Raw genomic sequence first — 14,173 nt, forward strand, 5'->3', positions numbered from 1 at the left:
ACAATGCATTTGGTGTGGAAAATCAGATCTCTGCAAGCCTGGCAAGTCTCCTTCCTAGAATTTTTATGAATGGGGTAGCTACTGCTTGGTGGGGTGCTGACCTTCCAGCTTAGTGGGTTTCAAAACCAATGTCTCCAGGTTCAATATGGCTCCCGCCGCATGTGGTAGGAGGCGTTCAGCCATTGTGATTCCTCACGACCTCTCTTCTCCTCTAACTTCTCCTCTCACTCCTGAAAAAGCCAGATTCACCTGAGCTAACGTATTTGCTATGTTTAAGTTTGATACCTTTAACCACAGATAATTAACTTGGTTTTCTTCCATTTAACCATAATGCATTTCAATGAAATTCAATAAATGACTGAAGCAGTGTGTTCCCCAGCATCATTATTTCCTCCAATTTTGTTGTGACACAACCCCTCTGTGCAACACACAAGGGTTCTCATTCTGTCTACTGAAGGGAGAGGCTAGGTTAGCATGATTCAGGCTGCTGAAAGTTATGGTGTATTTTCTCAAGAGGGTGGCTTTACCATCTTAGAATGGGTCTTCTTGATTGAGAATTTCTATCTCTGTAGCTTCCAATCCTGTTGTGCATTCTTTCCAACTCTGCATATAGTCCTGCACCCACCCTATCCACCTTTCCTTTTTCATTTCCATTTCTCTTCTAAAGTTTCCTCTTATTATTTTCTTTTCCTTTTTATATAGCTTAAAGATAGCCCTTTAACTGAAATGTCACCTTTAATCTTATTTCTTTCTCTACTGTGAACTTTATTAATAATTTCTATTTTTAACATTATTTTCAAGGATACAGTAGAAGCACAGCAGGAATCTGGTCAATACCTCATCATCTTGTGGTTTTCTTTTCCTTTTTACCATTTATAATCACACTCTCCTAAGCTGTCTTGCAGGCTGTAGTTAGAAACAATTTCATTTTTCATATAGGTCAACAAAAAGTCAAGTGTAATCAGAGCAATGCAAAATGGGAAATGCTCACCACTGATGCACTTTTAAATGAATTCTATAAAATCAAGTTATTTAATTTACATTCTGGAATGCCCATTTTTGTCAGCAAAATACGACTATTTTCTGAAAGCTGCTGCTACAGAAGCAAAATCAAGAGATTGCTGTGTTAATGTAAGCACTTCAAAGGTAACAAAAAGACTATACACAATGAATGCTTAATTACATTTTCTCTCAGTATTCCCATCACAGGGCTTTCCTTTGAAACAATAATAAAGGGGAAAACACTGAAAGAAAAAAAAGAGTCTTTCAACTGCTTGTCTTTATCGTTCTTATCCCCAAATCATTGGCAAAAGTGGGGGAAAAGATAGATTTCATAAGCATTTGGCAAAACTGCAATCAGTCAGGACAGAAATACAGAATATACACCTGGCGAATGAGAGAGACATTTTACAGGAACAGTAGATAATGGCTATAAATATGCATTTGCTATACACTTAAGCCTGATTTTCACTGTGGGCTGACAAACTGGTGGCCCCAGGGGGCGATGGAATGGCCTGCTGTTTCTTATTCCAGAACAAACTGCAGCCGAGCATTTCTTGTTTTTTCTGCTTGGCACATGCCTGTTTGTCCCTGAGAAGACTAAATCAGGAGCTCCCCAGGCTGTGTGGCACCACCGGCCTGCGTGGGTAAAAATCAAATCAGAGCTTGTATATTTAAGTGGACTTTTAAAAATTTTTTCCAATTTGGGTTAAAATCTTTTGTAGTATTTTACAAAAAAATTAAAAACTCATACATTTAACAAAAATGCTCTTTTAAAGCTAAATCCAAGCCTAAAGACAGACTTATGGAATAGAGATTTTAACTTCTAAATGTTCAGTTTTGAAGGTTATGCGATGCATATGTAACACAGGCTTATCACCTTCACACACATTTGTATGTTGGTCCACAAACCATCTCCAGCTGTTTTCCTGCCAATATTTTAAGAATTTCAGATCAGGTTGACCTGGAATGATTGGGAAGCAAATGTTTATCATGTGCATCGATCACACTGCAAGCAACAGCATGCCCTCGTGTCTCTTATCACTTGTATCATTAGGTCTTGAATCACAGCTTTTATCTGTGTGTTTGTGTTTACCAGTCCAACTTCTGTACTAGTTTAGGCTCAGAGAGGACAGAGATTAAGCCCTTTCCCACTATGGCCTTATACATAGGTTAGTACTTATACAGAGTAGTTGAGACTCAGTAAAACTGTGCTGAATCGAATTAGGCTAACTTGATAGAGTTAATGATAGTGACTGACAGTCTGAGGACATACAGGATAATAAAGCAATTGTCGATAATGTTTAAGCAAAATCTCCAGTGACCTGGGGAAGTGACTTCAGTCCCTAGACTTTTTGGGTAGTACAGAAGTAACACTTGCAGTTTTGAAAATTTAGTTATAGTGTTTTCTTTCACTGAATTAATTACTTCTCATTTAAAAAAATTATTTATAAATTAGGAAATCTGAATTGACCTCTTTGCTTTGTAGATGAAACCAACTACACATCTCAAAGTTTTAAAAATGTCACATAGGGTTTCCCTGGTGGCGCAGTGGTTGAGAGTCCGCCTGCCGATGCAGGGGACACGGGTTCGTGCCCCGGTGCGGGAAGATCCCACATGCCGCGGAGCGGCTGGGCCCGTGAGCCATGGCCGCTGAGCCTGTGCGTCCGGAGCCTGTGCTCCGCAACGGGAGAGGCCACAACAGTGAGAGGCCCGCGTGCCGCAAAAAAAAAAAAAAAAAAAAAAAATGTCACATAAATCTGGATGAGAAAAATTGATTTGTTTTGTTTAAGTAATGCATTTCATCCAACTTATACTATATATAAACAGTAAGTTGAGACGGGTTAAAGATCTAAAGATGAAAGGCAAAAATTTAAAATAATTATAAGAAGATAGGGGAGAATATTTTTATTACTTCAGGGTGGGAAAGAATTTCTTAAACATGAGTCCAAATTAAATGTTGACCATAAGTGAAAAACTGATAGTTCTGGCCACATCAAAATATAATGTCAAAAGCCATCACAGACAAATTGGAATAATAAAATATTACCTGAGAGAGGATATTTGCGACATATATAGTAGTTAATGGATAATATCCAGAATCTATGTAGCACTACAACAACGAATTTAAGAAAGACAAACTAGCTTTTAGGAAAAGAGAGAAAGCACACGATTGGGTGAGTCACAAAGAAGACAGCCAATAAACATACTAAGAGGTGCTCCCTTATTAATAACCATGGAAACCCCCAAAACGCAAGTTAAGGCAAAGAGATATCACCATTCAACTCACAAGACTGTCAAAATCTTAAAAGTCTAACAATATCCAGTATACATGAGAATGTAAGAACACAGGAATTCTCAACCACTGCATGTGGGACTGTAAATTAGTGCAGTTTGCCTGTAGAACGGGGGTCTGCAAATTAAAGTTCCAGATAGCAAATACGTTAGGCTTTGAGGGCCAAGAGGCAACACTGAGGATATTGCGTATGGACCTACACAACCATTTAAAATGCACAAACTGGGCTTCCCTGGTGGCGCAGCGGTTAAGAATCTGCCTGCCACTGCAGGGGACACGGGTTCGAGCCCTGGTCTGGGAAGATCCCACATGCCGCGGAGCAACTAAGCCCATGTGCCACAACTGCTGAGCCCGCACTCTGCAGTTACTGAAGCCCCCGTGCCTAGAGCCCGTGCTCTGCAACGAGAAGCCACTGCAATGAAGACCCAACACAGCCAAAAATAAATAAAAATAAATTAAGAAAAATAAAATGCACAAACCATTCTTAGCTCACAAGCTGTAGAAGTAAAGCCTGTGGACCAGGTTTGGTGTGTGGGTTTGCAGACCTGTGCAATGGAGCCATTTGGGCAGCATCCAGGACCCTGGATTCTATTGATACTTTCTGGCATATACCCCAAAGAAACTCACACAACTGGACACAAAGTACGAACATATTAGTTGCAACAGTATAAGAGCAAAACATTGGAAAACAACCTAAATATCTACCAGGAAGGGAACTGAGAAGCAAACATGGCATATTCAGCCCATGGACTACTATATGACTCTATATACTGATGACTGAATTAGCTCTATGTGTATTAAGATGAAAAGATTTCAAAAACAATACTTGGTCAAAAACTCAACTGAGAACACATGTAGAGTTTGATACTATTTACTCTGAAAATTGCTACTCCTAATGATTTGTAAGGAGGGAAACACATGATGAAAGGTAAGTTGGCCTCAGCATGGAGTAGGGTCATAACAGCAAGAGAAGTGTGCACACCAGGCATCTCCCATCTCCCCCAAGGATGACCATCAGTGCACTGGAGCAGTACTCTCAAGCTGAAAAATAATACTGATCTTAAAAGCTAAGGGTATAAAATGTCTGTAGATGATAACCTTAAATTAAAAACATTCTATATTTTTAACGGATACATATATGTGTGGGAAACTACTGTAATCCATTGATTTTTAAGGTGCACATTTATCTTCACACTTTAACAATCTGAAATTGGGATGCACCTTACAATCTATGTGTATAGTTTAACTGTTGTTTTTTTTGTTAATGTTACACAAAATATGAGTCTTTTCAGAGTTGATAGTATGCTAAATTTAGTAAAATATGATTTAAAAACTGGAAGACAGATTCGTATCCAATTCATCATAGTCATTGTCTGGGAGAAGGGGCGTGGGGAAAGATGAAAAGAGAGACGGACTTGGACATAAATGATACTTTAAACTGATCAATAATACTTTACTTCTATAAATTAAAAACATCTGAAATAACAATAACATTTTAGCATTTATTAATATATAGCTTGAAATGCTCATACTATCTTATTTAAACTTGAAGGAACTCAGTGTTGGTGAGAGTTACGACCATCCTCTTACACCATGGCTAAAACATCCTCAAAAATACAGGTTCACCTCATATGTACATGGCAACCTTGGAAACTAGGTGTGTTGGGCCTTATTATTCTCACTTTCAGATATAACACAACACAGAGATCAGAGAAGTTGTCTGATGCTCCCAAAGTCACATCTAGTGACCAGCAGAGAGAGATCCTGAATCCAGGTTTTTGGACTTCAAGTCTGTAGTCTTGTACTCCACCATATTTACCAGACTGCCCTCATTGACATGTAGACTTTTCAATTCTCAATTGCTTTACAGATTTGAAAAAATTATGATCAAAAGAACGATTTCAATTGTCAGTTTTAGAACTACTTTTTGAAAACCACAATGAAAAAAATTACTGTACAATGAGTGTTTCGGGCAGACACTTAAATCAGTAGAATGAAGGTGTGTAATTAGATATGGGTTTTCAAGCTGTGCTCTGTAGATTCCTAAAGGCTCAAGTGAATCTCAGCAGTCCTTGCAAGTGCTTCAGTGTTCCAAAATCAATGCCATGTTTTTGGCCCAATAAGGAAAATTTAGAATGCCCAAGAAGTCTATTACCAGATTTAATACTTTATTTCATTATATTAGTGATCCCTGTAGAAATCCACTTGAAAAAAAATTACTTTGCTAAATAATTTACTAGGCTAGATCATTTTTCTTCCTGCTTACATATTGTGTTAGTCTCTGACTTAAGAATCAAATCTTTAAGTGTGAAAAATCTGCAGTGAGGAGAGCAGAAGATTATATTGTTTTAACAGAACAACAATCAGACAGATTATTCCCATATGTAGATGATTTCAACCATCTATCCTGCATTTAACCCATGATCAATAGTCTCCAACTTAAACACATAGTATGTGCTTAATAAACATTAGTTGAGTTCATGAATGAATGAATGAATAAATGAATGACACAGATTAGAGGTCCTGTCAGGGAGGATGCAAAGACCTTAGGGCCAAGTGCCTGCCAACACCAGTGCAGCCAGATTCGTCTTTAGAAGCCAGACCTCCATTCCCACTGCTCAGTGTTCTTTCCTTTTGTGAATATTTTAAAAGTCACCCCATGTAAAAAATGCCAAAACTATTTCTACGTGATTCTACCATTTGAGCCCAGGACCTTCCGCCACATAACAATGTATCCTCATACACCTTTTGATGGACGTGTTATCGTTTTGAAGGTCTCTGCCTATAGCAAATGCGACCTCTAGTTTAATGCATGTAGTTTCTCCAGCATTTATTTGATTCATAGACATTTAGATTTGGAAGGGACCTTAGAGGCTGTATGTAATTTATCTTAGTGACTTGGGCAGAGGTTTGATTTCCTGCAGACATTTTCAGTGACAATGACAAGCTTCAGAATCTAGGGAAGCAGCAACAAATAGTTGCAAGACCCCAGGCTTTGAGACCAGGCAGACTTGGGAAAGTTCTGGCTCTAACATTTACACTCTTTGTGACACTGGGCAAATTAACTCCTCAGTTTCATCATCTGTAATGTGGGAATGTGACCTAACTTTGTTGTTCCAGATATTAGGAATAAAATTATAAAGAATTTTGCCACCCAATAAAGAGTAGCAGTTGTTTTTATTTCCTGTGTTCCTGATGAAGGGTAACATTCTGGGTCCTTACCTTGGAACTCTTAGCATAATATTAGAGATTAAATTTGGTTCTTAAATATGTACAAATTTATTATATGGAGAGGTACATCTGTCATTAGAAAGACCTAAGGATTACATCCCTTAGTATGTCATAGGCCATATTTCATAACTTTTTCCTTTCTTTTTAATAGAAATACATCGAAGAGGAAAGTCTGTGTGACAGAGGAAAATTTTTCCTGGATTTTGGTATTCGGTTTTTATCACGCTTTTTACAATATTTGCAGCCATGTGTTTTATTTTTCCCCATGTGTTTCTTTTAGTGATACAAAGTGTAGTAACACTGAGCTAGTTTCTAATTAACTGACTGCACCCTGAGGTCTCCAGCTTCTGTTTTCAGTTTCATTACATCTGTGAAGAGGATGCAGTGAAAGTGAAGAGAGTGTCTCTCTATGATAAAAAAAAATAATAATGTAGTTCTGGTTTGATCCTTAGATCACTGAGGGTGTGAATGCTTAGAGATGGATAAGTCAGTACATGGATGTGGGATTTCCATTTTGTTTTATCTTGTTTTCCCTCATGTAAACCACTTGACCTTGATGGAGACAACTTCTTACTTAGATCTGAAATCTAGTTCCTCAAGTAGTTCTTTGGCTCATATACATTTAGAATGGAAGGGACCTCATCCAATGGGACTACTCTACCTTGGTTCTTTGGTTCTGATTCTGAAATTGACAATAGGCCAAAAATCTGTTGATGTTCATCCCATTATGAATTGTAAGACATAATTGAAAAGAAATGCTAAACTCACCAGAGTGGCGAAGAGGTGATACAGAATGAAATAGATGGCGACCACTGGTGCCCACATGTGTCCCACAGCATTTAGCGTTTGGTCCATGACGTCAACCCATCCTTCCTGGGTAAGGATCTGGAACATGGACATAAATGCCTACAGAGGAAAAGAATGGAAGTATTAAACACTAGCCTTGGGCTTCCATGCAACTTAGAATTAGTATATGGTGTTGAGGACTTTGATTTCAATATTATTGATTCAGCAGGGAAAAAACAGCCTTCATTCAACAGATAGGAAAGGGCTAAGAACAAAGATTCTAAAAGCCTGATATCTAGCTATTCAATGTGGAAAGCTAAAATAATTACTCTGAATTAAAATTAGCTTTGTTGGTGGTAAATACTGCTGATCAAATCAGAACAAAATTCAGGAACCTTTGCTTATTGCCTTTCTTGTTTTTCCCTTTTAGCAAGCTAACTATTTAACATTTCCAACGGATTGCTGTATTTTTTTTTTTTTGCTGTTAAGCACAACTTATTTTTATAGTGAATTACAGTTGTCTAAAGGCAAATGAGAATAATAACATTAATTTTACTTTTATAGTATCCATCTATCAAATTATTTCAGTTATATTAAAAACATGAGACTCTTTAAAAAAGAAATTTTTCTAAATGATATAGCCATGCTAAGCAACTTAATAAAGATGATCACATTTTTCATGATTTTAAAAAAAAATTTTCAAGACAGAGTCAAGACCATGGAAGAAACCCCAAGATCAAAAATAAAATAAAATAATTAAAACTAGAGCATTCCAACAAAAGCCAGCCTAGCTAAAAGACTCATTCTCTCTCTGCAAAGATCTTTGGTTAATTTCATTCCTACATGTTTTTCTCATTAAATATATATATCCATCATTGACTCATGTATCTTGTACACATCAGTGGTCAATAAATGTTTCTTAATGAGAACCTATGATGATGTTGGGGAAAGTTGACAATTGGAATCTAGTGACTCTAAAAAAATCTTTACAGACTTTAGTAAAATCGAAAACATAAATTGAATTCTCAGGTATTGGGATTCCAAGAAATAAGGTCCAGGCTAATACAAAGATGGACTGAGCCCAAGATAAAAGCTCTGTTACACTGATAGTATCTTAGAGGCAAAATGGACCCTAAAGATAACCTACCCTGACTCATTCTTTTTGAAGATAAGGAAAAAGAGGCTTAAAGATGGATGATTATCCCAAAGTCACTCTATTAATTTGTGGCACTAACAGAAGTAGCACCAGGCATTATGATTCCAAAGCAAGTACTTTTCCAAGTATTGCTTCCTGTGTTCAGTGAAGTCTGGAATCTACTACTTCCCAGGCCTCATTGCGCAGTAAGCTCTCTTAGCAGTTTTCTTTACTAGGGATAAGTAAATTAACTTTTTTTTTACAAGTGCGATGTTCAATGCTCAGCACATAATAGGCCTGTTTGAACAAAGGAACAATGCATTGATAAATGAATCTTGAGTTAGGAGATTAGTTTTTTCTCTTACCCTTTGTCCATGTGTGAAACACTTAACCTCTCCTTGAGTTAATTTTTCTATAATATCATCATCCTACAAAGTGTTTCATTAATGAAAGTATGAAGTATGTTGTTACTGATACTTGAACACGGCATCAACAAGGACAGTATAATACTTTCCTCGACAGGGTGCCAAAGAGAACACTAGCTTTAACTCATCCTAAAAATGCTTCAGAGATTTCAACACATCGTTTAACCTCATAAGTATGCCAGAACCTATCATTGAGGGCAATTATTTTTTCCCTGTGTTTTTTTTCTATTGAATATTTATTATATCTGAATGCAAGCAACACAAGTTCCAAAGATGATTCACATAAAAATATCAGATCTTCTTCAACAGAGCTGTCACCGGCATGAAAGTGTGTGGACATCCAAGAGACTCTACAGTAAAAGGGGGAAGAGTCAAAACACCTATCAGGATGTTTTGAAAAACATCCTGTTTTGGAAAAAAAAGGAATTTTTCTGGACATGGATTTCTTTCCCCAAAAGTGACATGAAAGCTTGTGATTAAGTCCAACAGATTTATTCTTGGTACCTAGAGGCCAAAAATTCAGGGGTACCTTGCCGCTGCCTTGGGCAGAAACCAACTTAATGTGTTTTCATCTACGGCATTAGCTTTCACGAATACTCAGCTATTATGCATCCAGTAAATGCTCGGGAACAGGAAGCTAGGGGTTTATAACCTGTTGCTGTGAGATAAGCAATGTGACCAAGAACATCGGGTTATCCTCTACTCTTTGCAGAGTTTCAAAAGAAAAAACGTCTCACTTCTGCCCAGCTCAGCCCCCTGAAAGTGCATACATACTATGAGATGCTGTGAATTATATTTGAGAGCAAAGCTTTCTGTTACAACGTGATTGGTGTTTATAGTCACTTACATGAATAAACCAGTGAAAGGTAGGGCCATGAAATACTTCTTCTATTACAGGCTGAAAAATAAGTTGTGTCCTGCACGAGGGGTACTTTATCAGTTTTGTTGAGATTTTATCTGGAAATTTAAATCCCAGTGACAGTCTGTTTGAGATGTGAATCAAATACACTTACTGATTTATATTGTCTTCAGGATCTGCATTCCTTGAAGAACCTGTTTACATTATTTATTTGGACATGGATTATCAGTGGTTCCTGAAGACCTGATGTGTTGGGGACTGAGATGAGGAAGACATGGCTTCTTAAGAAATTTATAATAGGAGTGGAAGAAAAAGATGAGCATGGCCAACTCTAAGAAATGGAAGAACGAAAAATATGGCGCATTAAGAGAAATATGGCAAAGCTGTAAGAAGCAAGTTGGAAGGACAGATATATTCCTCCTGGGTGAGTCAAGATAGTTTGTAGAAAATGATAGCAACTGACTTTCATGAGGAAGACGTGTAGAATTTAAATGGTGGAGAAGGGGGTCATGAACAAAGGCGTGGAGAAGTTGTTTCTTTTCTCCAAGCTCCCTGTTCATGTGTTATGCCATTTCCTATCCCGTTGACCTTTACTTTCCCCATATTGATTTCAACCAGCTCTTTATAAATTAAGAAAATTAATCTTATATCTGCCATATATTTTTCCCTATCTTTTAACAGTATTTTTTTACAAAAATAAATTTTAAATTTCTATGTGGTTTAATTTGCCATTCCTTTTATTTAAGGTGTTTATATTTTGCTTAAAAAGACTTCTCTCACTGCAAGATTAGACATAAATGTACCCATAAGTTTCCTTATTTTATTATGCTTAACATTTGAACCAGAAATCACTGTTTAAATCAGTTTAAATATGGAATTTATTTTGGTATAAGAAATAAGACAGAAATCAATCTTATTTTTCTTTTCAGTAGGTGATCAGTTGATTAAGCACAATATAATTTTAAAAATCTGTCTTTTCTTCACTAATTTGAAAAATCCCTGGCATCATACATTGAATACTCATATACTTTCAATTCTATTTCTAAACTTTCTGTTCTTTTCCATCTAATTTATTTCATCTCCAAACTGCCTAATCTTTGTACATTTTAATAAGTGGTAGAGCTACTAGCCCCTCCTCCTAAGCTTTTGTTTTCAGAATTCTTTTATTTTTATATGTTAATTGCCCCCAAATATCCTCTTGTTTTATTCACTGGAATCACACGAATCTAAGAAAAATTGATATTATCTTCCAGTCTCAAAGAAAGGCATATCTTTCCATTTATCCATTTATCAAGTCTTTACTCAAGATTCTGGACAAAGATTTCAGTTTATATAGTTTCTGTCCATTTCTTGTTAAGCTCATTCTTAATATTACTTTTCAAAAATTTAATCAAGGTGATACCATATGATTAAAAATGTTACATAGGGCTTCCCTGGTGGCGCAGTGGTTGAGAGTCCGCCTGCCGATGCAGGGGACACGGGTTCGTGCCCCGGTCCGGGAAGATCCCACATGCCGCGGAGCAGCTGAGCCCATGAGCCATGGCCGCTGAGCCTGCACGTCCGGAGCCTGTGCTCCACAATGGGAGAGGCCACAGCAGTGAGAGGCCCGTGTACCGCAAAAAAAAAAAAAAGTTACATAGTAAAGAAGCCTGATGTTGGGTTTCTTAACAGATAATAAGCAATGGTCATATGCTTCAGTATCTCGGTCCCACTTCCCAGAAGCCACTGCCTTTAACCACTTTTGTTTTTACTTCTGGTGGTGCTACCCACATCCCCATTCAGTATTTCTTGATTTATCTACCTTAGACAGTGACTTCTGTTCAACAATATTTACATTTTGTTTTTTAGTCATGATTGGGTCTTCCATGCTTGTCAGTACATTGATAATCAATAGATTGATAGTTGATATGTTGACTATGAAAATATTGCTATGTAATACTGTTATCCTGGTAATGTTCTAGGATAATACTTCCTCCTTCAGGCCTCAGTATTATGATATGTTTGGTACTAGAAGGTAAATGTTCAAGGTTAAGTGGAGGCCGTTTTCTTACTTTCCCTTTATTTCTCAGAATCTGGCCCAGTTTAATTTACTTTATTTGAATCACAGTGTTCTTACAAAATTTTTAGTTTAGTTTTGTTTTGGTTGAGAGTTTCTGATTGTTTTTTTCCGTTTCCTTGGGAAAAGAAATATATGCTTTCCTCCTTCTACCTTAAATAGCTTCCAGATTATCACACATTTTACTTATTGTTTAGAATAAATTCCACTTTTCCTCTCCTACACATGTTCTTCTTGGAGCATTCAATTACCCAGAAACCATCTGATTCTTACTCTCAGACATTTTCCTTGGAGTCCTCTTACTGCTGTTTCAATTTGGACTAATTACCTTCTAGACCTGCTCCACAATTGTCAAAGTCTTTTTTTTTAAAAAAATTTATTGAAGTATGGTTGATTTACAATGTTGCGTTTAATTTCTGCTGCATGTGAATATAGTTTCCTGTGCTATACAGTAGGACCTTGTTGTTTATCCATTCTATATATAATAGTTTACATCTGCTAATCCTGAACTCCCAATCCATTCCTCCCTTACCCTTCTCCCTCTTGGCAACCACAAGTTTGTTCTCTATATTTGTGAGTCTGTTTTTGTTTCATAGATTATATTCATTTGTGTTGTATTTTAATTAATTAATTAATCTTTAATTGGTGTATAATTGCTTTACAATGTTGTGTTAGTTTCTGCCGCCCAGCAAAGTGAATCAGCCATACCCGTACACACATCCCCTCCCTCTTGGACCTCCCTCCCCTCGGCCACCATCCCACCCAACTAGGCCATCACAGACCACCAGGCTGAGCTCCCTGCGCTATACAGCAGGTTCCCACTAGCTATCTATTTTACACATGGTAGTGTATTTCTGTCAAGCCTAATCTCCCAATTCATCCCACCCTCCCTTTCCCCCACTGTGTCCACACATCTGTTCTCTATGTCTGCCTTAGATTCCACATATAAATGATATATGGTATTTGTTTTTCGCTTATTTACTTTGCTTAGTATGATAATCTCTAGGTCCATCCATGTTGCTGCAAATGCAAAGCCTTCATTTTTAACTTTCTCATCTAGATCTTTTATTCCCTCTAATATAGTGTCAGAAAGTGATCCCAGAATCTCATGCCCATTATCAGAGTCCTGTTTCAATTTGTCAGCTAGATTTTCTTCTCTATGTTTTGCTGTCTCAGTATGAGGAGAGGGGTTTGCAGGGAGACAAGTATTAGCTGAGGCCATGGGCAGCTATGCTTGAAATATCGGGCTCCAGATATTTCCCCACTGTGGGTAGATTCTGGAAATCTTTAGTGCTGCCAGCCCATCAGTCACAGGTGTTCACTTCCTCTAATTCACCGGCTTCCTTCCAGCATCACTAGCCCTCCGTTGACTCCAGGTGAGGGCAAAGACGGGTTGATTCTGTTGGTCTTGGTCCTCTGGGTACCAGGAGAGGACAGCTGCGTCTCTCCCATCACGCTTTCCTTGGGGCTCCTGTTCCCTCCTGGTTTCTGTTTTCTTCTTTTCTCTTCATCCTTTCGCTATGCTGAATTTTTGTTTATTATGGGAGATTCCTAGTTTTCAGAAATTATGATCATTTTGCTTTCACTCTCAAGCCTTCTTCCCAGCTGGGAAAATAAAAATGGTGCAACCTACAAGTTTATGTTGCCTCTGGTAAAATGGGGTGTATCAATCACATCTACACCTGTGGGAGATTCTTGATGTCTTTTCCAGGGCTCTGAACATCCCCACGGCCTGAGGCTCTCAAATTGAGGGAGATGAGAACATATTTTACGATTTGCTTTTCCAATGTAATTTCTTCTCAACTTCTGGAAAACAGGCTTCAGGCATGAGCCTAGAGTGTTCATCCTCTCCCTCTGATTCTCTCTCTCTCTCTTCCTCCCTCCATCTTTCCTACTAGCTGCTATTCAAAGATAATGGTATGAAATTGTGGCCTTTTCTTTGTGTGGTTTCTCTGCTGGTATAATGTTTTCCAGGCTGATAATTAATTGTTTTATTTGTTTCTGTAGGTTTTCGGGACAGAAGGTCTGTGATTTTTGCTATTTTACCCCCAAAGCCCAATCCTACAGATGTAAATACGGGTAAAGACTGCATTTACAAGTGCTTTTTCTTTTCTGTGTCTAATGACATAATCACATATTAAACACCCTATGCAGGTCAGGCTCTGTTCACGCTGCAGGTGCCTGGCTGCAGCTAATTGAATCGGGGATGAGCAGTTAACCTGAGAATGGCCCAGCTGCACAGGACGTGATCTGGAACAAACAACTCTGCCCCATCAGGGTAGAACAAAATCAATCAAAAGCATCTCTAATGGACTGTCAGACAGAGTGAAGGAAGTCAGAAAGAGAAAAACAAATGACATATGCTAACACACATATATGGAATCTA

General features: G+C 37.8%; 1 protein-coding gene across 5 annotated transcripts in view; it reads right to left on the bottom strand.

The window, feature by feature from the left end:
• NALCN (sodium leak channel, non-selective) overlaps positions 1–14,173 on the bottom strand; it is a 293,846-nt gene that overhangs the window by 113,713 nt on the left and 165,960 nt on the right. For all 5 annotated transcript variants that reach the window (XM_079902779.1, XM_079902778.1, XM_079902780.1 and 2 more), the window contains one exon: positions 7,295–7,432. In XM_079902779.1, coding sequence (XP_079758905.1) covers positions 7,295–7,432 — 138 coding nt within the window. The remainder of the gene's footprint in view (positions 1–7,294; positions 7,433–14,173) is intronic.

Source organism: Stenella coeruleoalba (genome assembly GCF_951394435.1).
Source record: "Stenella coeruleoalba genome assembly, chromosome: 18".
Taxonomy (NCBI): domain Eukaryota; kingdom Metazoa; phylum Chordata; class Mammalia; order Artiodactyla; family Delphinidae; genus Stenella; species Stenella coeruleoalba.